Source organism: Anomaloglossus baeobatrachus, chromosome 9, assembly GCF_048569485.1.
Source record: "Anomaloglossus baeobatrachus isolate aAnoBae1 chromosome 9, aAnoBae1.hap1, whole genome shotgun sequence".
Classification (NCBI taxonomy): Eukaryota; Metazoa; Chordata; class Amphibia; order Anura; family Aromobatidae; genus Anomaloglossus; species Anomaloglossus baeobatrachus.
In genome coordinates, this window is record NC_134361.1 from 50,387,918 (window position 1) to 50,412,411 (window position 24,494).

Sequence of the window (24,494 nt, forward strand, 5' to 3'; positions counted from 1 at the left end):
ACTCTGGATGGTGGAGTGTAGGGGAGTGTAGTGCAGGTTGGACACAGGGGAAGACAGCATACTCAGTCAGGCCATGTTGGTGTTGATGCGACCATAAAGCAGACTCTGACACAGTAGTAAACCAAGTCTTTGGGTGACGCTGCAACTTCAGGGAGCTCGTCCGGGAGTCCGCTCTCATTGGTATTGGTGATAGTCTGTAACCTGCCTCCATGCACTAGAATTTAGATGTTCTGAGTGACACCTCAACCTGAAGCCTTCGGAGTCCCACTCCCTATGGTTAGTTAGAGGAGCTGTGCTCTCGATGGCTGACACTTGGGATCTCAGTGGGCTTCATAAGCTGGAAACCCCTATCCCCCTCATTGTGTTGATGCCTTCGATCTCTGAGCTCTTGTGGCAAGTTCATAAAGAGACTATCCTCCACAGGTTATTTATCAGGTTGCGTGAAGCTACTCCCTGATCTAGGGTCCAGTACCCCGCCATGCTCGGTGCCGGTTCGGTTACTAGTTTTTCCGGTGCCGACCGTTCTCGACAACTAAGTCTGAGACCCCCTCTCTAATACCCTGTGACCGAGTTTCTGACTCCTCCAGTCCCAGACCACCATCTGCAACCTAGTCAACGTCTACCAGAGAGCACCAACTCCCTCCAGCTCCTCACTCTCTGAGGGCTACCACTGCTCTGACTCAGCCCCTCCCACCAGTCGGCCTGACCCCTAGGTGGGTGGCCCTGTTCCAGCTAGACCACCCACTGGTGTGCCTGACAGGGTGTGGTGCGAGGTGTGGCTAGGATTTGAATGCTGATAGAGCAATACCAAAGGTTAGAATCCCAGAACCATGGGGGGTTGAGCCCTGCACCAAAAGAGAAAGAAGTGCAGTACTCTGTGACACCCTGACTAGTTCAGGGGCGTCACATTCCCCCTTGGATAAATGTAGCTCATCCCCAAGCTACAGGACAGCCAGAGGATTTATTTTCTTTCAACTGAAAGAGAAAAAAGTAACAAATTATGCACATTTATTCATCCCTCACAGGTGAGGCAATACACTTAAACGTTGCGTCAAACTCCCAGAGCTCAATTAATAAAATAACAATGGGGAACGCTACTGGTTTTAGCGGTACTCGGTGGCTCAGCCTACTCTGCTGCAGTCTCTTCCTGCGACAGTCCATTCCCATTGTCCCACTCCCTTCAACCCGCCACTCAAACAACTTGGATACCCCGGTTACTTGTGACGGCCTTGAAGTCCTGGAGGTGTAAAAGACTACTCTGGTAACAGTCCTGAGTAACCTGGTAGCCGTTAGTCTTTGTGCCAACCTCCATCAAGGGCCCCTGGTGCCGTGTACCAGCGCCGCACAGTCCAAGACCCTGCTTGCCTTTTTACCTTTAACAGAGCATGGAAAAAGGTTCAACAAGGATGACACAGTCTATCCGGAGCATTAACCCTCCTGTCACCCTCCACCGAGGACCCTGTAGCAAGTCCCGGCGGCCTTCTCCACTCAAACATGAAACCGGAGAACGTTCAACAAGGGTGCAGGTCCACACAGACACTTTTCAACTGTTAAACAAACTGGCAGGTAGCCATCCCGGTTCAGCTACCGCTGCTGCTTCTGAGTACCGGTTCCTTAGTGTCGGGGATCCCCTGGCCACACCCTAGCAAAGTGCCCTGGCAGGCTGCAGCGGCAACATATGGGCACCACAACTTCCATAGTATCATCCGGGGTCTCATCATCTGAGGTGGATTCCTCCTCCACCTCCATCACTAATATCTCCGGCACTGACCGTGCTGACAGGGAGACTCTGTAGCCATTTCCTCCAAATCGTGGAACCCAGGTGGCTTCCGGGGTGCTGGAATCCGAATCCATCTCTTCCTCCGCCTCTTCTGGATCTGAAGCCACAGGAACTGGGGCAACTTGATTGGCGTTCGTGGCCTGGTCGTCCTCCGCGGGGGCCGAGGATCCCACTGCCGGTGTTGCGGGTAGGGTCTCGGCTGAAGCTGCTGTCGCGGACGGAGGATGCGGAAGGACAGTGGTGGTGGCCGGTGGCAGACTGGGTTCCGCGGCCGGGTAGGCCGGATCAACCGAAACTAGGTTTCTGCTTACCCACTCCACGCGCAGGGCTTCCCTCTCGTGGGCCTGCACCGCCTCTGCCGCACTCCTCATCTCTATCCAAGCAGCTGTCCTGGGAGCAGCATCTTCTGTCGACCAGTCGCGTTGCTCCGACATCTTGTTGCTGCGACGTCTAGGAACTTTATGAGCAGAGTCCCGGCATCCCTGCTCCACTTCCGTTGCTGCATCCCGTCACACCCCCTTGGTATTCGTCCGCAATCCTCTAGCACAGGGGAACACTGGGAACTTCCGGTTCAGGCCGTGCTCTCCGGACGATGGGAAGAACTTCAGCTTTGCACTCTTTTGGTCGGGAAGATGGCGTTTAGGCGCCAAAAATGGCGGAAAATGGCGGGAACTCAATTTTGACACCGCAGCTTGGATTTTTCAAGGTGCACGTCACCCAGGTTAGTGGGTCCAGTCCGAATCCTGTTTGTGACGCCAATGTTTTTGAGCTGTACCACCCCTGCAGCAGTTGGACTGCTCGGGTCCAGGTTTGCTGTGGCTCGAGGGTCTCCGGACCCGGGGGGCTCCGGGTCACTCGAAAATGAAAGGGAACTATTTACAGGGGATTAATGTTCGTGACGTCACCCGTGGTTCGCGGTAAGGGGAGTACCATCACTGCCGATGGCAGTACCCGAGGGAGATGGAGTGAGGAAGCCAGATGACGTTCCCTCCACGGGTAGGGGAGGCCCTGGGACTTTGGATGGTGGAGCGTAGTGCAGGTTGGACGCAGGGGAAGGCAGTGTACTCACTCAGGCAATGTTGGTGTTGATGCGACCATAAAGCAGACTCCGACACAGTAGTAAACCAAGTCTCTGGGTGCCGCTGCCACTTCAGGGGAGCTCGTCCGGGAGTCCGCTCTCGTTAGTATTGCTGATGGTCTGTAACCTGCCTCCATGCACTAGAATTTAGATGTTCTGAGTAACCCCTCAACCTGAAGCCTTCGGGGTCCCACTTCCTACGGTTAGTTAGAGGAGCTGTGCTCTCGATCGCTGACACTTGGGATCTCAATGGGCTGCATAAGCTGGAAAGCCCTATCCCTCTCGTTGTGTTGATGCCTTCGATCGCTGAGCTCTTAGAAAAAGTTCATAAAGAGACTATCCTGCACAGGTTAATTATCAGGTTGCGTGAAGCTACTCCCTGATCTAGGGTCCAGTACCCTGCCGTACTCGGTACCGGTTTGGTTACTAGATTTTCCGGTGCCGACTATTCTCCCAAACTAAGTCTGGCACCCCTCTCTAATACCCTGCGACCGGGTTTCCGACTCCTCCGGTCCCAGACCACCGTCTGCGACTTAACCAACGTCTCCCAAGGAGCTTCAACTCCCTCCAGCTCTTCACTCTCTGAGGGCTACCACTGCTCTGACTCAGCCCCTCCCACCAGTTGGCCTGACCCCTAGGTGGGGTCTGTCTGACCCCTAGGCGGGTGGCCCTGTTCCAGCTAGACCACCCACTGGTGTGCCTGACAGGGTGTGGTGCGAGGTGTGGCTAGGATTTGAATGCTGATGGAGCAATACCAAAGGTTAGGATCCCAGAACCATGGGGGGTTGAGCCCTGCAACAAAAGAGAAAGAGTGCAGTACCCTGTGACACCCTGACTAGTTCAGGGGCGTCACAAGTACACTATCACTATATAGCAGAGGAACCGACTCTAATCAGTGCAAAAAGTACCCCCATCATTGGATGCGGTGTTAACACTATGCAGAGCTCCAGTAAAAGCTGAAAGCTCCCTGTCCTGTCTATGGCTTAATTATTCCCTGCTGCGCCATCCCTTCCTCAACACATACCCCAGGACTTAGCCCTAGTTTGGGGGGGCAAAAGGACAACCCTCTGGCACTGTCCATCACCACCTAACTCCTAGGGCCTTTCAGCAGTGCCTGGCCTTACCAAAGCCAAACACCTCAACTGGCGTCATAAACTCTTTATTTTATTTTCTTTCTCCCCGTTTTAAATATTATTTTTACTCCTTATTATAAAAGCCTGTCACCCACGCCTGGTTCGGCCACCTCGCCTCTCAGAGCCACTACCGTGACAACAGAGGGCGGCGCAACAGCATTCTAGAATACTGTATATAAGAGCCCAGGCTGCTCTATATAATGTAAAAAACACCTTTATTATACTCACCTAGGGGCAGTCTGTCCAATGGGCACCTCCCCTGTCTTGTGCAATCACTGTCCTCCTGCCCAGCCACGTGTGCATGACGCATCCTACGTCATTCACACAGAGGCCTCCATTATGCTCCTGCGCATGTGCACATTGATCTGCCTGGCACAAGATGGAGGAGGGGCCGGACTGAGAGCAGCGACACCCATCGGACCGGAATGACTTAAAGGTGAGTATAATAAAGGTTTTTTTACGTTATTCTGGAATGCTGTATATAAGGACTCACTGGTGGTGGCCGCAGCTCATAAGGAAAAACCTGGTGACAGGCTCCGTTTAAGAATCTGTGGGAAGATGCTCACTAAAGGTAAACCAAAAGTTGTAATCTGCCAGGAGAAGAACTAGGCAGACAGGCTGTAGTTCCATTCACGGTCCAATGAGAAATATCATCAGCAGAAAATGGAAGTCTGGGGAACCTTTAAATAGTTACACCTGCCGGGTAATAGAGCAGACCAACTTACAGCATAGAAAACACTTGTTAGCAGAAAGGCAATGAACACACAAAGTGTCCACACAGAGACAAAGTGTTCAGAACCAGGATAGTGACCGAACCTGACTGTGGCTCAGTGGAAAGGGAAATGGACCCCAGCACAGGACGCTGCTGGATCAAATCAGAGACATGATATCTGTGCATTGAGGTGTGGATTTTACAAACGGTAAATTCCCGGGTTGGGTTCTCCAAACAACTTACAATAGATTGGTGGCTGTTTCCCTGTTAGAGCAACGTATAGTTAGAACCAAAGCCAAGAGTCATCATCAGGAGAGTAGTCAGTATGCAAGAAGCATATACACCGTGTGCAGAATTATTAGGTAAATGAGTATTTTGATCACATGATACTTTTTATACCTTTTGTCCTACTCCAAGATGTATAGGCTTGAGAGCCAACTACCAATTAAGTAAATCAGGTGATGTGCATCTCTGTAATGAGGAGGGGTGTGGTGGAATGACATCACCTTTATAAGGTGTGCTTAATTATTAGGCAACTTCCTTTCATTTGTCAAAATGGGTCAGAAGAGAGATTTGACGGGCTCTGAAAAGTCCAAAATTGTGAGATGTCTTGCAGAGGGAAACCAAACTTTTAAAGCGTGATCACCGAACAATCAAGCGTTTCATGGCAAATAGCCAACAGGGTCGCAAGAAGCGTGTTGGGCAAAAAGGCGCAAAATAACTGCCCATGAATTGAGAAAAATCAAGCGTGAAGCTGCCAAGATGCCATTTGTCACCAGTTTGGCCATATTTCAGCGTTGCAACGTTACTGGAGTATTAAGAAGCACAAGATGTGCCATACTCAGCGACATGGCCAAGGTAAGGAAGGCTGAAAAACGACCACCTTTGAACAAGAAACATAAGATGAAACGTCAAGACTGGGCCAAGATATATCTTAAGACTAATATTTCAAAGGTTTTATGGACTGATGAAATGAGAGTGACTCTTGATGGGCCAGATGGATGGGCCAGAGGCTGATCAGTAAAGGGCAGAGAGCTCCACTCCGACTCAGATGCCAGCAAGGTGGAGGTGGAGTACTGGTATGGGCTGGTATCATCAAAGATGAACTTGTGGGACCTTTTCGGGTTGAGGATGGAGTGAACCTCAACTCCCAGACCTACTGCCAGTTTCTGGAAGACAACTTCTTCAAGCAGTGGTACAGGAAGAAGTCGGTATCGTTCAAGAAAAACATGATTTTCATGCAGGACAATGCTCCATCACATGCATCCAACTGCTCCACAGCGTGGCTGGCCAGTAAAGCTCTAAAAGATGAAAAATAATGACATGGCCCCCTTGTTCACCTGATCTGAACCCCATAGAGAACCTGTGGTCCCTCATAAAATGTGATATCTATAGGGAGGGAAAACAGTACACCTCTCGGAACAGTGTCTGGAGGCTGTGGTGGCTGCTGCACGCAATGTAGATCATAAACAGATCAAGCAACTGACAGAATCTAAGGATGGTCGGCTGCTGAGTGTCATCATAAAGAAAGGTGGCTATATTGGTCACTAATTTTTGGGGTTTTGTTTTTGCATGTCAGAAATGTTTATTTCAAAATTTTGTGCAGTTATATTGGTTTACCTGGGGAAAATAAACAAGTGAGATGGGAATATATTTGGTTTTTCCTAAGGTGCCTAATAATTCTGCACAGTAATAGTTACCTGCACAAACAGATATCCTCCTAAGATAGCCAAATCTAAAAAAAACCCACTCCAACTTCCAAAAATATTAAGCTTTGATATTTATGAGTCTTTTGGGTTGATTGAGAACATAGTTGTTGATCAATAATAAAACAATCCTCTAAAATACAACTTGCCTAATAATTCTGCACACGGTGTATGGGTGAGATCGGAGAAATTTGTAGAGCAAATCTGAATCAAGCTAAAAGGCAGCACCAAGAGTAGTTCTGCTAGGGTTAGGCGGAATATTTAAAGGGAAAGACAGGAGCAGAGTCGGATATAGCTAGGAATCTAGAACAGGAGGAACATTATCATTACCAGTTGGAGTATCCAAAATTCAATGAAGGAGTCAGAAAACAGCCAGGATTATAGAACAAACAAAGTATCACAAGAACAAGGAGTAGTATTTAGGAGAGACGTATTAGGAGCATAGTGAGGAAACAAGGACAAGTTCAGGTTCACTATCACTAGTAATAACGATAATGTGCAAGAACAGGGCCATGGAGGAAGAACCTAAATCATAGTCAATGAGTGGCAGATAAATGCAGTTTTCATTGCCCCTTTAATTGGGCCTAATGTCATCAAACATTTTGTAGCCACCGTAGATGTATACTTTGTATCTTCACTTTTTTTGGCTTTTGCATCTACAGTATCTAACCTATTTAGAAAAATGATTACAATTAAATTCTATTTAAAGAAAAAAAATCCCCATAGTCCACGTGAAATTGTCTGTAGTTAATTCTAATGCACCAGATAAGAAATGCAATTGTGTTTTGTGCCATCTTTGCACCCTGGGGCTTTATATGTATTCTCTCAATTGTTATATTCTTATTGTTAATTAATACCAGTGGACCAATAGATTTTATAAAAAAATTAAGGCTTCTGCTTTTCCCATAAGTAGGCAATACAATCATATATATGTTCTTTATTTCTATGGATAACTGGCCAAAGTCATATAATGCACGCAGTACGTATAGTGCGATGCTGCACACCGATGTTTATGGAAGATGCATTTGCTGATTATATTGCGAGGTGAAGGGCAGAGCTCTATGTTTTAAGCACAAACTTGCAATAGAAAAATCTTCTTGCAATATTATGTAATTAATTATTTTATGTCTCCAACTTACCTGAAACCTTGAGAAGTAAACTTGTCGTTTGCAGCATCTGTTCAAGAAACTGTCTAGAAACAGGTCGAGTTTTCCAGAACTAGGGTATGTTTTATTTGTTCTGGCTACAAAACCGATTGCAACTTATGTCTACAATTTCTTACCTGGTGATACTAATAAGTTCATTAATAGGGATGATCGAATACCTCAAATATTCGGCTTTGCGAATATTTTCCGAATACCTCGCCGCTATTCGATTATTCAATGCGCAATGTAAGTCTATGGGAAGCCCGAATAGTACCGAATAGTTGTTATTCGAGTTTCCCATAGAATTACATTGCGCTTCGAATATTCGCGAATAGTCGAATAGCGGTGAGGTATTCAGAAAATATTTGAGAAGCCGAATAATCGAAGTATTCGATCATCCCTAATCATTAATATCCAAAATGGCCTAATAGTGGTTTTTACAGATAATATGAGCATTTTAGTCTGTGGGATATACAAGTCCAAAGGTTTTAAGTCTCCCATACACTTTAGATAGCTGTCGGAAGAATCATGATTTGGCCAATCGTTTGACGGGAGGCTATCCCGGCCCATTGCCCCATACACGGGAGCACTCGCTTAACCAAGGGCTCCTATGTTCTCCATGAGAGGGCCACCCAATCAGTCAAAAATCAGCCATGCTAATACCTTATTGGTCAGCGCATCCTATACACACTAGACTGTATGCCCACATTTTTGTGTTCAACTGACAATGGTCTTGTCTCGATTCCTATGTGCAAAACATTCTGTATTGTTCTGCTGTGCTCTCCTGCAGAGCTGGTATATGTTGCTTATGGTGCAGAGCATTTTACAGGGTGAATGCTCTGCTGGTTGCTTCACAAGAACTGGGTTCCATGCTGGTCCTGGGAGATGCTCTTGCAGATGCTTCTTGTGATTGCTCTGCTTCATTAGGAAGTGTGTTAGCTTAGGATGCCACCAGTTGTACTTCCTTTTTACAGTTGTGCTGTTGGCTCCTGTGGTGCTCAATGTTCAGATCTTGGTTTCTCGACTCCGGACTGTTGTTGACCTGTCACTACCTGACCTCCCCTGTTTCTGTTGTGACTTCTCGGCTTCTCACCTCGGACTTTATCCTGACCATGTCCTCGCCTGCTACCTGTATTTTGTTCGTACTCTCCTGGAAACCTGTACTGTCGTGCCCTTCTGGTTTATGATCTCAGCCTGTCTGACTACCTCTCCATTTACCATTTACTGCCTGCAAGTAGTGTCTAACGCCACCTAATGTATTCCCAAAAAGGTAGAGCAGAAAGCAGGTTTCAAAAACCGCCCCAGACCACAAAGAATCCAGATGCTTGTCAGTAAATTCTTTCTTTATTTATTCACAGGTCTACGCGTTTCGAGGACATATCCGTCCTCATCATCAGGACAAAGTACAAAGAAAGACTATATAGATAGTCTTTCTTTGTACTTTGTCCTGATGATGAGGACGGATATGTCCTCGAAACGCGTAGACCTGTGAATAAATAAAGAAAGAATTTACTGACAAGCATCTGGATTCTTTGTGGTCTGGCGCGGATTTTGAAACCTGCTTTCTGCTCTACCTTTTTGGGAATACATCTATACTGCAGGACCGCTGCCTTCCACAGTTACTACGTGCCTTCATAGGGGTTGTGACTTGCACAACCCCTTCAGGTGAGTGTACTAACCCACACTTGCCCCCACGTGTCATACTGGGAAAGACCCTATTTTGCGCCTTTTTTTCCACAGTTATCCTTATCATTTTAACGCCACCTAATGACAGTCATCCAGTCATCATAAGTCTAAGGTAGACCTGGGCAAGGGGCGGCCCGCGGGCCACATCCGGCCTGCCTACTCTCTATGACCGGCCCACCCATCTTCAGGCCGGTGCAGGGGAGCCGGGCTGCAGCGTGTCGGGCAGGGAGAGATCCTGCAAGTCCACACAGTCAGTGCAGGCAGCGGAACGCAGGAATCTCTCCTCTGTTCCCTGCCGGCACTTTCTCAGTGACACGCACGCGCTCTGATGTTGTCAGTACTGCGCGCGCACGTGTGTCATTTCAAAAGTTCCTGCCCGGCCGGCAGGAGAAGAAGTGGCACAGCGGGGGCCTTCATGGAGAGAAGCAGCGGCGAGGGCCCCTCGGAGAAGAGCATCAGCGCAGCCAGGGCCCGTACAACAGAAGGAGCAGCTCAGCGGGGGGCCTGTACGGAGGTGCCTGAGGACGGGGACAATAAGAAGATAGAGGTACTTTCACACTATGTTTTTTTAACATGCGCCATGAACTTTTTTTGCTGTAAAAGCGGATCCTGCTTTTACAGCAAAAAAAACGCATGTGTTATTTTGCAGGATCCTGTCACTTTAAGTTTATGGTAGGGCATTGGAGTCATGTGATCGCGAGTCAGTGGAACTGAACATGATAGACTGGGAGCAGGCTCGTAACCAAGGTAAACATCGGGTAACTTGCTTGGATACCCGATATTTATCTTTGTTACGAGCGTCTGCAGCTGCTAGGAGCCGGGCTCCCTGCACACGTAACCAGGGTAAACATCGGGTAACTAAGAGAAGCGCTTTCCTTGGTTACCCGATATTTATCTTGGTTACGAGTGTCTGCAGCTCTCAGGCAAGGGAGAGGGAGAGGGAGGGGGAGAGAGGGAGAGGGAGGGGAGAGAGGGAGGTGGGGAGAGACAGAGAGGGAGGGGGAGAGAGGGAGAGGGAGGGGAGAGACAGAGAGGGAGGGGGAGAGAGGGACTGATCACCCGAGGCTGGTTTCTGGGCATGCTCAGTAGAGCAAGCAGGATCCTGTCTATCAGCATGCCAGCGTTCACATACGTTTGCATGCAGTATAGTCAGGATCCAGCAATTTGCAGTATTTGGACGCAGCTCAAAAACACTACAAGTAGCGTTTTTGAAAAATGTTAATAAACTGCAACTTGCTGGATCCTCACTATAACGCACGCAAACGCAGGTGAACGCATGTTGACGCGAGTCCATTGCAAATGCATTGAAATGAAAACGCATTTGCACTGGATCCGTTTTTGCGTTAAAAAAACGTTCATGACAGATGTTAAAAAAACGTAGTGTGAAAGCAGCCTAAGTATAAGCTGAGGAGGGGACAATGGGGGAGGGGGGATGGGTGACTAATACTGGGGGTGTAGTGGTTTAGTTTTACAGGTGTAGTATATGGTGTTGTGTCTATAGTGGTGTAGTATATAGTGGTGTAGTACATGGGGTGTAGTGATGTAGTTTTATTACAGGTGTAGTATATAGGGGTGTAGTATATGAGGGTGTTGTATATAGTGATGTAGTATATTACAGGTGTACTATATGGAGGTGTAGTATATTACAGGTGTAGTACATGAGGGGTGTAGTATATTACAAGTGTACTATATGGAGGTGTAATATATTACAGGTGTGTTATATACCCCCATATAATAAACCTGTAATATACTACACCCCCATATAATACACCTGTAATATACTACACCCCCATATAATACACCTGTAATATACTACACCCCCGTAGTATATTACAGGTGTACTATATGGAGGTGTAGTATATAACAGGTGTATTATATGGGGGTGTAGTATATTACAGGTGTATTATATGGGGGTGTAGTATATTACAGGTTTATTATATGGAGGTGTAGTATATTACAGGTGTAGTACATGAGGGGTGTAGTATATTACAGGTGTAGTATATGGAGGTGTAGTATATTACAGGTGTACTATATGGAGGTGTAGTATATGGGGTGTAGTATATTACAGGTGTACTATATGGAGGTGTAGTATATTACAGGTTTATTATATGGAGGTGTAGTATATTACAGGTGTACTATATGGAGGTGTAGTATATTACAGGTGTATTATATGGGGGTGTAGTATGTTTCAGGTTTATTATATGGAGGTGTAGTATATTACAGGTGTATTATATGGGGATGTAGTATATTACAGGTGTATATAGGGGTGTAGTGATGTAGTATATTACAGGTGTAGTATATGGGGGGTGAGGTGATGTAGTATATTACAGGTGTAGTATATAGGGGTGTAGTGATGTAGTATATTACAGGTGTAGTACATAGTGGTGTAGTATAATACAGGTGTATATGGTGGTGTAGTGATGTAGAATATTACAGGTGTAGTATATAGGGGTGTAGTGGTGTAGTATAATACAGGTGTATATGGGGGTGTAGTGATGTAGTTTATTACAGGTTTATTATATGGAGGGGGTGTAATGGTGTAGTATATTGGGTAGAACTGAGTTAATTATATTAGTCCGGCCCTCTAAACCAATCCCAATTTCTCATGCGGCCCCATGGGAAAATTAATTGCCCACCCCTGGTCTAAGGTATATGGGGGCCTTTGTATATATTGACAATCTTTCTTTTTTTTTCCTGTACTTCCTATGATAAAGCAATATCATATCAGGGATACAACTGATGTGGGTTTTATTTATTGCCTACAGTGCCTGTATAAACTTTAGAAAAGTTATTTTAATATTGTTGCCTTCTATATTAGGTTTATGTAATCCATTACTTAATAGGGTCTCCATTTAGAAAGGTTATCAACTTTGGTTAATCTTCTTTTGTTGGAGGTCTCCATTGAAAATGAGCACGTCACACGGTATCTTAATATTGAGACCCCTAACTGTCAGCTGCAGTCTGGCAGCAAGTATTTGAGGGGTTTTCCAGGGAGGTGAGAAAAAATACAAGAATTGATACTCACCTCCTGAACTGCTTCCATTCCTTGTAGTCAGTGCCTTACCGGTCGGCAGAAATGGAGATCTGGAGGGGGCCTCCAACACTGGACAACTTCTTTACTTCATTTCTATTGTTAATTCAGCATATACAATGAGAAAGACTTTAGCTTCTGAACGCTCCCAGCTATTGGTCATCCTCAAACACTGAATTTCTATAATTTACCTTTAGGTCTCAGATGGAAATTTTAATAGTGAAGTTCTACAATACGACCACTGTTTCTGAATTCCTTCTTGTCGGATTTTCCGTTTTAAATTATGCTGGATGTTACATTTTTATTCTCATTTGTATTATTTATATTTTATCTATAACAGCCAATTTCTTTATTATCATCATAGTTAAAAATGAACCTCGTCTGCACAAACCCATGTACTTTTTCATTGGAGGACTCTCCTTCCTTGAGATCTGGTACCCTACGGTCACTGTACCGAGACTACTATGGAGTTTGCTAACTAAAGTAGAGTCCATTTCTACAGCCGGTTGCTTAACTCAGTTCTTCTTTCACTTTTCTTTTGGTGCCAGTGAAAACTTTCTTCTTACAGTCATGGCCGTTGACCGATTTGTGGCTATCTGCAATCCGCTACGTTACTTATTGATTATGAACCAAAGTACTTGCACCGCACTACTACTGGCCTCATGGATCTCTGGGTTCATAGTCGTCATTATACCTTGTTTACAGATCTCAAAACTTTCCTTCTGTGTTGGAAATGTGATCGATCACTATTACTGTGACTTTGCTCCCTTGATTAAGCTTTCCTGCGGCGAAACATCACATATTCAGAAGATGGTTTTTGCCTCATCATGTTTTGTAATTTTAGGATGCTTCTTGGCAATCATTGTCTCGTATACCTGTATAATCCGAGCGACGATGAACTTTCCAACATCCTTTAGCAGGAAAAAGACATTTTCTACTTGCGCATCCCATCTAATTGTTGTGATTATCTTCTATTCTACAACTATTTTTATGTTTGTTCGACCCACAACCGGTGATCTATTACATTTGAATAAGATTATTTCCGTCATCCCATCCATTGTGACTCCGTTATTAAATCCTATCATCTATACCCTGAGGAACAATGAAGTAAAGGAAGCTATAAGGAAGAATTTCCAAAACTTGACTTTAAAAACGCCATCAAGTTTTACTTTTTTGTCAGAATAAAAAAGCATTATTAGAGATTTTCTTTCTCCAACTACAATGTAAGTTATGTATAATAAGTGGATCTCCTAGAGTCAATGAAAAAATAGGAAACTTTTCATAGGTATCATTCTAATTTTCTAGAAAAAAAAGCTTCTTCTTCAGGACATATGTAGTTTTATGTCCTGAAAATTAAGTCTCATGGTTTGAAACGCGTAGACTCAACAAACCACTGTTTTCATCCATCATGGTTCCCTCTATTGGCAGAGCGGATTTAACCCTGTCCTTCCTGTTATACAATATTGTTAACTATTAAGAGTCTACCGGCTCCCCTATCCAGCGAGGCACCTTTTTTTAAATATTTTTTTAATTGCTGTATTGAATATTTATTTAATAAAATTTCATATATATATATATCTTTGCATTTTTGAATTCACTTCTTATTTCTGGGGTTTATATTATTTTTTCCAAATTAGGATCTCATATTTAACTTTTAAAGATCAATCCTGAATTGGTTTCCAACAAAAAAAGGGATATTTACGTTATGTACGGTATGTCTAGAAAGCAGTTTCACAATGGATTTGTACATAGGGAATACTGCAGTTTATTTCTCTTTTTGTATATCTCATGATTTACTTTTGTATCAGTAGCTTGAAATGTAATAATGTTACTTAAAGGGTTAAGATCTTATCCCAATATGTAGTAGGTATAATAAGAAGAAGAATATTAGCAAATACCGTAAATTAGAAATGTAGTACAGTTCTTCTAATTCACTATGTCACTTACCTCATTTGCAGGGCATTGCAGGTCATTAGATATCCATGGGTACGACCATGAATATAGTCACAGTTAGTTGCTAGTGGTTGTAACCATGGATACCTAAGCTCCTGCAATGCCATGAACATGAGGTAAGTGACATAGCTAATCAGGAGAACTATACTAAGGAGACCTAAGCTCCTGCAATGCCCTGCACATGAGGGAAGTGGCATAGCTAATCAGGAAAACTATACTGCGGACACCTAAGCTGCTGCAAGGCCCTGCACATAAGGGAAGTGACATAGTTAATCAGGAAAACTATACTAAGGACAATTAAGTTCCTGCAATGCCCTGCACACGAGGTAAGTGACATAGCTAATCAGGAGAACTATACTAAGGAGAACTAAGCTCCTGCAACGCCCTGCGCATGAGGAAAGTGACATAGCTAATCAGGAAAACTATACTACGGCCACCTAAGCTCCTGCAATGCCCTGCACATGAGGTAATTGACATAGCTAATCAGGAGAGCTATACTACATTTCTAATTGAAGGTATTTGCTAATATTATTATTATTATTATACCTACTACATTTTGGGATAGGATCTTGGAGATGGGCATACCCCTTTAAAGAAGAACTCAAATAATTAAATATGACTTAAATGGGTTTTTTCTCTGGACATATGATATTGGTGGACCGTCCTTAGAATTGGGCATCAATATCAGATCAGTGGGAGAACGACATCCGCCACTACCACTGATCATCTGTTGTTAGCTGCTGCAGTGGCCAGATGTCTCCATTGAACAGAACTATACTGCACAGACAGGTACTGCAGATCACCTTCTATTCTCTTGAACAGTACCCGGCAGTGGCCGCTTCACATTGAATGTTTTTGAGCAGCACTACTCTGTTCAATCGTTCCATCCATCAGGTGCAAAACATGCTCGCAGCTGATAAGTGAGGGGGGGATGGGTGTCGGACCCTCACTGATCTGATATTGATGACCTATTATTAATATCATAAGACTGGACAATCACTTCAATGACATTCATATATTTAATGGCATGACAACTGTCACGCTCCCCGGTTCCCGTGCCCCGCTCTCCGGTCCCCGTGGTCCGCTCCCCGGTTCCCGTATCCCGCTCTCCGGTCCCCAACGGCGTCCCCTGCTCACCGCTCCGGTCCATGCTTCCTCTTCCTCGCCTGCGTCCTCCATGTGTCCTGCTCCCCGCTCCCGGCGCTCCTCTGCGACGCAGGATACACTGCCAGGCACTCCTGCTTCTTCTGCACTGCTTCCTGCACTGGCTTCTGGCTCACGGGCCTCGCACATGCGCATTAGGGCGCGCGCGCGGTCATTGACCCTCTCTTAAAGGGCCATCGTCTAGAAACAGGATATTGCATAGACAGGTACAGGGTATAAGAGGATTCTCTTTCCTGGTGGGCGGGGCCTGTTCTACGTGTTTAGTAAGCTAGGAGTTCAGGTCCCCGTATTGATTTGTCCAGTATTAACCCCTGTCTGTCTCGCAGAGCCTGTCCTGCCACGCCAGCCGGTCCTGACCACGTCCGCTCCAGTACTCCTGACGGTGACTGTCGGCTGATTTTCCACCACTTCTTCAGTTCCGCCAGTCTCCGGTCCCTGGCTCCGTTGGGTGACCTGTCATCTCGCTCAGCTGGTTCCGGATTCCACCTGACCTTACAACCCGGCCTCGGACCCTGAGCCTCGTCACCCGGACTACCGTCTAGAACTCTGTGTTCCCAGGGACATCTACTTTCCAGCTCTCATACGGACTGTCTTGCTACCAGTAGTGCTTCGGCTGCCGTGCATCAAGGCCCTCTGGCAGGGTGACCGGCCTGGCTGCCTCACCAGGGGAATCCGGTGTACGGTCCAGTGTTTCCACCACAAGGACGCAACAACATCAAACCATCTGAAAAATGTAGGGCAAGCGTTGTTCTAGAAATGATGTTTCAGGTATGAAATACACAACATTAAAGAAATAAAATGATTCCAGTCCTTGACACATTGAAAAATATACAAATAGAGGAAATTTAATTACAATTTTTATCTGTATCAGATAACGACACTTCAGTCTTTAAACCCATTGGACCAAGTAGATTAAGATTGAAGCTCACGGCCAAGTTGAAAGTTGGTATTGCTAGAAAAAACTGCAATAATAGAATGGCTATCCTCAATGCCATCTATCAAGAAAAACCCCAAAAACTAAAAAATTAGCAGCAGATCCAATTTGATAACAAAAGTGAAAATGATCTTTTTTCCGTCCACACCAGCTAAGTTTCAGTCCTTTTTGAAGCAGTGCCACCTCCTGATAACTCTTAAAGGGGTTATCCACTACTTTTACATTGATGGCCTATTCTTAGGATAGGTCATCAATGTCTGATCGAGTGAGGTCTGACATCCGGCACCTCCGCCGATCAGTTGTTCTCTGTTCCGGAGGCGGTAGCAGGCAGCCGGAAAAGCTCAGTTCCGGAGCTACTCCGTCTTCTGATAGTGGTCGTGGCCAGGTACTGCACATCCGCCTCCTATTGATTAGAATGGGAGGCGGATGTGCAGTACCCGGCCGCGGCTGCTATCAGAAGACGGAGCAATGCCAGAACTAAGCATTTCCGTCTGCCTGGACTGAGAAACGCTGATCGGCGGAGGTGCGGGGTGTTGGACCCTGGCCAATCAGACATTGATGACCACTGACATTGATGACCACTGGCGCCGGATGTGCGTCACTTTCGATTTGACCCCGATGACATCGCAGTAGCGATGTCGCAACGTGCAAAGTATCCCTTAGGATAAGGGATACTTTGCACGTTGCGACATCGCTACTGCGATGTCATCGGGGTCAAATCGAAAGAGACGCACATCCGGCGCCAGTAACGACGTCTCAACGTGTAAAGCCTAGATGCACCGATAAACGATCGCAAAAGCGTCGTAAATCAGTGATCTGTGTAGTATCGGTCATTTTCATAATTTCGCTGCAGCGACAGGTACAATGTTGTTCCTCGTTCCTGCGGCAGCATACATCGCTGTGTGTGAAGCCGCAGGAGCGAGGAACATCTCCTTACCTGCCTCCACCGGCTATGCGGAAGGAAGGAGGTGGGCGGGATGTTTACGTCCCGCTCATCTCTACCCCTCCGCTTCTATTGGCCGCCTGCCGTGTGACGTCGCTGTGACGTCGCACGACCCGCCCCCTTAGGAAGGAGGCGGGTTGCCAGCCAGAGCGACGTCGCAGGGCAGGTAAGTGTGTGTGAAGCTGCCGTAGCGATAATGTTCGCTACGGTAGCTATCACAAGATATCGCATGTGCGACGGGGGCAGGTACTATCGCGCTCGGCATCGCTACCATCGGCTAGCGATGTCGCAGCGTGCAAAGTACCCCTTAGGATAGGTCATCAATGTCTGATCGAGTGAGGTCTGACACCCGGCACCTCTGCCGATCAGTTGCTCTCTGTTCCTCCGGCAGTAGCAGGCAGCCAGAAAAGCTCAGTTCCGGAGTTACTCCGTCTTCTGATAGTGGTCGTGGCCCGGAACTGCACATCCGCCTCCTATTGATTAGAAAGGGAGGTGGATGTGCAGTACCCGGACGCGGCCGCTATCAGAAGACGGAGCAGCGCCAGAACTAAGCATTTCCGACTGCCTGGACCGAGCACAGCTGATCGGTGGGGCTGCGAGGTGTTGGACCCTGGCCATTCAGACATTGATGACCTATCCTAAGGATAGGCCATCAATATAAAAGTAGTTAGCGTTAAAGTATACAAACCTTTAACGCTAACTAATGTTGGAAAAGTAACAATAGTGGTGTCCTGTTCCAGCCTAATATAACCTGACGCCATTTCACAAGGTGCTCTGTAATTTAGAAACAAAAATTTAAAAAATCACCCTGGAATAGGAGCATGCATGTCATGAACATCTCAATAAAATTGTTGCAAAATAAACTTAAGATTCAAAAAAAAATTTCAAGTGATCACCTAATGGAAGAAACACTTTCTTTGCTCATGAGACGAACACGGACAACGGAAGAACTACGTTTGGCCAATTCGTTCTGGAACTCTGATGCCGTAAAATAATACAAGATGGGGTTCAAGCAGCAATTGATGCTGGCTAAGCACAGGGAGAACGGGTGGAGGTCCATGATAACTTTGTGCACCGCACAATTATGGATTATATTCGAGTTGACCATTAGATAAAAAAAGAAAATGATGTGATATGGAGTGAAGCAGATAAAAAACACAGATGCACAGGCTACCACCATCCGTAAAGCCTTGCGTTTTTCCTTTATATTTATGCACTCCAACGAGTCATTTTTTAATTGATTTCTTGTTTTTAGAGTACAGTATGTAATAATGATCAGCGGGATTAAGAAACCGGACAACTCTGCTCCTACAAGCATGACGACAACGGTCATGGTGTCCATCTTTTTCATTCCAAGATCGGCAAAACAGCTCGTACTTGTGTTGTTTAGATCGGCGCTTCGGTATATTGGGAAAGGCAGGCAGGCCGCCCCGACCACTATCCATACACCTATGCAGATGGCAACATCATATCTCCTCTTCCATCCTTTGGCTTTGAAAGGATTTGCGGTGAAGACGTAGCGCTGAACACTTATCAGAGTTAAGAACACGATACCTGCGTACATGTTGAGATACTTCAGGTAAAAGCACAGTAAGCATAGAAAGGTTCGAAATGGCCAGGTGTGGTTTATGTAGTAATAAATCCGTAGGGGAAGTGACAAGACGTGTAAAAGGTCGGCCAACGCCAAATTGATCATGAATATAATGGCCTTGTTCTTCTTGTTGATGAAGCCTCTTAGAAGCCAAAGAGCAACACTGTTGGCAAGTAGACCGGGTATTAATATGATGGTATAGGTGACCGCATATAGGGTATGCCGAAATTCCAGGGTATTGTTGCAGTATGCCATGCTTCTCTTAGGCTTTTTCTTGTTGAAAATCTTGTTCTTTTATATCTGCATAAAAAAAGGATAGTTTAACAATCTGAGTATTATGGTAAGACTTGGGTATTATTGCAAAAGCATGATGTCACTATTGTCTCTGTGCAGAGCATCTTGCAGACTAGAAGATGCTCTGCTGCATTTTCTTCAATTACATTCATGACAGTTACATGATTCCTCTGTGCAGAGCATCTTGCCTATGGAGATGCTCTGCTGCGCCTTACTGAGTTACTGAGCTAGCAGTTTGTTTGACAGCGCAGGATTCCCATGTTGGTGCTGATCTCTCAGGTGTTCCACCTTCCTGGTAATTACTCAGACTTCCTACTAAGCATGCTCACCCTGAACTTTGCCAGTTGTATTTTCTGGTACTACTGTTGCCTCTGCTAGTGTTCTGAGCTTTGTTTTCTGACCCTGAACTGTTATTTGACTTTTCTCTGCCCGCTCCCTGTTCCAGTCGTGACCTCGGACCATTACCTGACCACGTTTCTGTTTCTTCCCTAAACCTATTACTTAATCTCCTGAATTTCTGACTCTCGGATATTGACCTGACTATGTGCTCAGAGCCGGGGTTACTGTGGCTCTATGGTCTCTGGACCCAGGGGCTTGCGGCCACTCAAATGTAAGGGGGGTATTTATAGGGGATAAATGTACGTGACGCCACCCGTGGTTCACGGTAAAGGGGAGTACCGCCGCTGCCGATGGGAGTACCCGGGGGAGATGGATTGGGGCAGCCAGATGGTGTTCCCTCCATGGGTAGGGGAGACCCCGGGACTCTGGAGATATAGGTTCAGGATAGAGTTGTGCAGGCTATACGGACAGGCAGGAGGCAGGGAGACCAGCGTACTCACTCAGGTTGTGTGGATGTTTGTGCAACCATTATGCAGACTCTGACACAAGAGTAAACCAAGTCTCTGGGTGCCGCTGCCACTCGGGGGAGCTCGTTCGGGTATCCATCCCCACGGGTATTGCTTAGTGGTCCGGAGCCTGCCTCCATGCACATTTATGTAGATGTTTCTGAGTGACCCTTCGGCCTGAAGCTGTCAGGGTCCCACTCCCTATATTTAAATAGTGGAGCTGTGCTCTCGATGGCTGACACTTGGGATTTCAGTGGGCCGCATAAGCTGGAAAGCCCTACCCCCTCGTTGTGTTGGTGCCTTCGATCTCTGAGCTCTTGGGGAAAGTTCATAAAGAGACTATCCTCCACAGGTGAATTACCAGGTTGCTTGAAGCTACTCCCTGATCTAGGGTCCTGTACCCCGCCGTGCTCGGTACTGGTCCGGTTACTGGACTTTCCGGTGCCGACCGTTCTCCAAAACTAAGTCTGGGCACCCTTCTCCAATACCCTGCGATCGGGTCTCCGACTCCTCTGGTCCCAGACCATCGTCTGCGACCCAACCAAGGTCACACAGGGAGCTACAACTCCCTCAGCTCCTCACTCTCTGAGGGGTACTACGCTTCTGACTTTCTCCCTCCCTCCAGTCTGCCTAACCCCTAGGTGGGTGGCCCATTTCCAGCTAGACCACCCACTGGTGTGCCTGACAGGGTGTGGTGTGAGGTGTGACTAGGATTTGAATGCTGATAGAAGCACTACCAATAGTTAGGATCCTAGAACCATGGAGGGTGGGTTCTGCACCATAAGAGAAAGGAGTGCAGTTCCCTGTGACACCCTGATAGAGTCAGGGGCATCACAAGTACTCCTCCGTTTACTCCTTATGCTCATATGTGTCCTCCTGTTACCAGACCTCGGTTTTCCTGACTACTTTTCTGTCTATTCTGCCCGAAAGTAGTGACTGCATCACACATGAAGACTCTAATGAAAATCCATTGGATGTCTACTCAGATGGACCATCTAGTACAGCAGTATTAAATTTTAGTTAAAGGGACTGTCCAGTTTGGAGAACTTATTTTCATATAATATCTCATATTTTATTATATTATCATATCATTTATTGCTAATTTTTAAGTTTGTTGAGAGGTTTCCTTTGTCTAGAATTCTCTTTCCTAGAATGGTCTCCCGCTCCAGAGAACCTGCCCTCTCCAGCATTACACAGACAACCCACTGATTTTAGTAAGCTAAATAAAATGCTTAATTTCACCCGAAATAGTGCTGCACAGAAATTGATCAGTTTTTGACCGGTTTACCCACAGTTTACAGCTAATCACATGAAGAGGGAGAAAAAGAGGTCCCTCTGCGCTGCTGTGAAGAAGCCAAAACGAGAAGTCTAGTAAAATGAAATGGTTTCTCTTTGCGTTTCGAGACAATCCAGTCTTTTCCTCAGGAGAAAACCAAAAGACACACCCCTTCTCATGGCCAGTGAGGGGCAATAGGTGACCTGACAGAGAGCCGAAGTATGCCCAGGAGTGCAAGGGATTCGCTTGGGTGCAGAGGTCTGAGAAGGATTAACTCCCGTGACTCCCAGACCTGCCATGACGTCCACAAACTTGTAAGCTGCCAAACCTGACTATGACCCTGTACTTTCAGATAACTTGATCTCATCTGATATTTAATGTCGTAAATAGCCAATCTGCAAATTAGGTTATTAACAAAAATCTTACTGCCAAAAAAACCCCAAGATGTCTTCTTTCAAACTAGCTGTCTGCTGCCTGTTGTAAAGTGCAATCTGTTCCTAGCAGTAGAGACACCAAGACATATTGCAAAAAATGCAATCATCTCTCTGCTCCGACTCTCCTGTTTGTCAAATGGCATACATACTAACAAAGAGTAAAGACCGCTTTACATGCTGCGACATTGCTAGCGATCGCACCCGCCCCCGTCGTTTGTGCGTCACGGGCAAATCGCTGCCCGTGGCGAACAATATCACTGGTATGCGTCACACCAACTTACTTTCCTAACGACGTCGCTGTGGCCGGCAAACAACCACTTTTTTAAGGGGGAGGTTCGTGCGGCGTCACAGCGACGTCACACAGCGGGCCACTAATAGAAGCGGAGAGGCGCAGAGCAGTCGCATGAACGTCACTCCCACCTCGTTGCCGGAGGACGCAGATATGCTGTTCATCATCGGTCCCGGGGTGTCACACGTAGCGATGTGTGCTGCCTCAGGAACGATGACCAACCTGCGTACCAAACGAGCAACGATTTTTGGGAAACGAACGACGTGTCAACAATCAACGATTTTGGGCACTTTTTGGATCGTTAGCAGTCGCTGGTAAGTGTCACAAGCAACGAAGTCGCTAACGAGGCCGGATGTGTGTCACGAATTCCGTGACCCCAGCGATATCCCGATAGCGATGTTGCTGTGTGTAAAGCGGCCTTAAGGGTTTAGGTTCTAGTCAGTTAAGTCAATGGGCAACGGCTGGAGGAATGCATACAGGGTTGGCTTTCTGGGATCATTTGTATAGGAGTTCTGAGGATATGCTTGCCAATTTTCATAACTCCAATGTAAATGAATGGCGAGCGCCATGCATGTCTGGCCACTAATTCTCAGCCACGGGATTCCATTCCTAGTGGTGATACTCACATCTATCAGACACTTATAGCAGATCCTCTGGATACACCATAAATGCACGAAATTGGATAAACCCTTTGAATATTGTCCAGTTTTCTGGTGTATATTGTTCATCTGTTTACTGAATTTTGCTGTCAATAATATCAGCCTCCACAAGCAAAATGGATCCAAGCCACATTTTGAGTGAACATACCACTAAGGCCGCTTCCACATTACATTGTGATCGCCGTTCAGTGGTCTTCCATCTGAACCTCCCGCAAAACGGGTTTCGGACGCATGCACCGTCGGGACCATTGACTATAATGATGCAGATGGAGTCAGTCTGTGCAGATGGAGTCAGTCGGGCATATAATCTTTCTGGAGGTGGACACCCAGAAGTAGTAGACTGTGTCTGGGTGTTCGCCTCCAGTAAGTGTATATGCCCGAAAATGGTGCACGACAAAACACACGGTGACTTTGTCTGCACCATTATGGCCCTATAAACGCATGCGTCTGAAACCTGTTTTGCGGGGGGGTTCGGACGGAAGTCCTGACGCGACCACTGAACTGAGATCAGAACCCAATGTGAAAGGGGCCTAATAGATAAAATACTTGGAATAACTACATAATATATTCACTGAACGTAAAATATATTTTCATACAGTCACAAATTTTATAACCTATTCACAAACCTGCTTGGCTGTAAATTCTAGACACATCACATTATCTGTGAGGTCGGATATACCTCTTGGTACCTCTGTTAAAATAAGCATATTGCGAAAACAGGATATGTGTAAAAAGCCACACGTCTGAAGCTTGATATTAATAACATGAAAATGAGGAAAACAAGATATCTGACCACATGATAATAAGAAACTATCTCACGGTAGCATCTAATGTGCTTTGTACTATGCTCATGTACGTAAATAATTTTGTAAATGTCATACATCTATGAAAAGTGTTGTATTTTGTTATTATTCATGGCCCATCTGCAATTGCCTGCAGAAACTTTAAGGGCGGCTTTGCACACTACGACATCGCAGGTGCGATGTCGGTGGGGTCAAATCGAAAGTGACGCACATCCAGCGTCACTTGCGATGTCGTAGTGTGTAAATCCTAGATGATACGATGAACGAGCGCAAAAGCGTCGTTATCGTATCATCGGTGCAGGCTCCGACATTTCCATAATGCCGGTGCTGCGACAGGTACGATGTTGTTCCTCGTTCCTGCGGCAGCACACATCGCTGTGTGTGAAGCCGCAGGAGCGAGGAACATCTCCTACCTGCCGCTGGCCACAATGCGGAAGGAAGGAGGTGGGCTCATCTCCGCCCCTCCGCCGCTATTGGCCGCCTGCCGTGTGACGTCGCTATGACGCCGCACGACCCGCCCCCTTAGGAAGGAGGCGGGTCGCCGGCCAGAGCGACGGTCGCAGGGCAGGTGAGTGCATGTGAAGCTGGCGTAGCGATAATTTTCGCTACACCAGCTATCACAAGATATCGTACCTGCGACGGGGCCGGGGACTATCGTGTGCGACATCGCAGCATCGGCTTGCGATGTCACAACGTGCAAAGCCCGCCTAATTCTAGATGAATTAATGAGTTGATTCTCCAGTCTATACAATGCCCGTCCACTTGTTGAAAGGGTTTTTCTAGAAATAAAAAGATTACAAAGATATAAGGGGAAGTAGATTTCTAAGAGGGGAATGTGCCCCTTTAAATGTATTTTGGATATTATAGCCATAGGCCTCTTTCATACATTAGTTTTTTGCCGAAAGAGAGAGTTTTTGTGACCAGAAATGAATTTACACAACATCTGGGCATGCCCAGAAACAAAAACGGATCCGTCACCCGATTCTGTCATTTGATGGATGACGACGGATCCGGCGCCCATATGTTTCCACTCTAAAA

At 46.2% G+C, this 24,494-nt stretch overlaps 2 protein-coding genes across 4 annotated transcripts in view; one reads left to right on the plus strand and one right to left on the minus strand.

Moving 5' to 3' along the window:
* Window positions 1-12,475: 12,475 nt before the first annotated feature.
* Window positions 12,476-13,456, plus strand: LOC142251818 (olfactory receptor 6F1-like). Its single transcript, XM_075324867.1, has one exon. The coding sequence runs from the start codon at window positions 12,476-12,478 to the stop codon at window positions 13,454-13,456; it is 981 nt and encodes a 326-aa protein (XP_075180982.1).
* A 3,570-nt stretch (window positions 13,457-17,026) lies between these two features.
* The window catches only part of P2RY10 (P2Y receptor family member 10), a 31,482-nt gene continuing 24,014 nt past the window's right edge, over window positions 17,027-24,494 (minus strand). For all 3 annotated transcript variants that reach the window (XM_075322642.1, XM_075322640.1, XM_075322641.1), the window contains exon 2: window positions 17,027-19,156. In XM_075322642.1, the coding sequence (XP_075178757.1) occupies window positions 18,158-19,111 (954 nt within the window). In that variant the 5' untranslated portion in view covers window positions 19,112-19,156 and the 3' untranslated portion in view covers window positions 17,027-18,157. The remainder of the gene's footprint in view (window positions 19,157-24,494) is intronic.

Coding starts and splice junctions, on each gene's coding strand:
- LOC142251818 (XM_075324867.1), top strand. CDS start 12,476: ATGGAAATTTTAATAGTGAAGTTCTACAATACGACCACTGTTTCTGAA.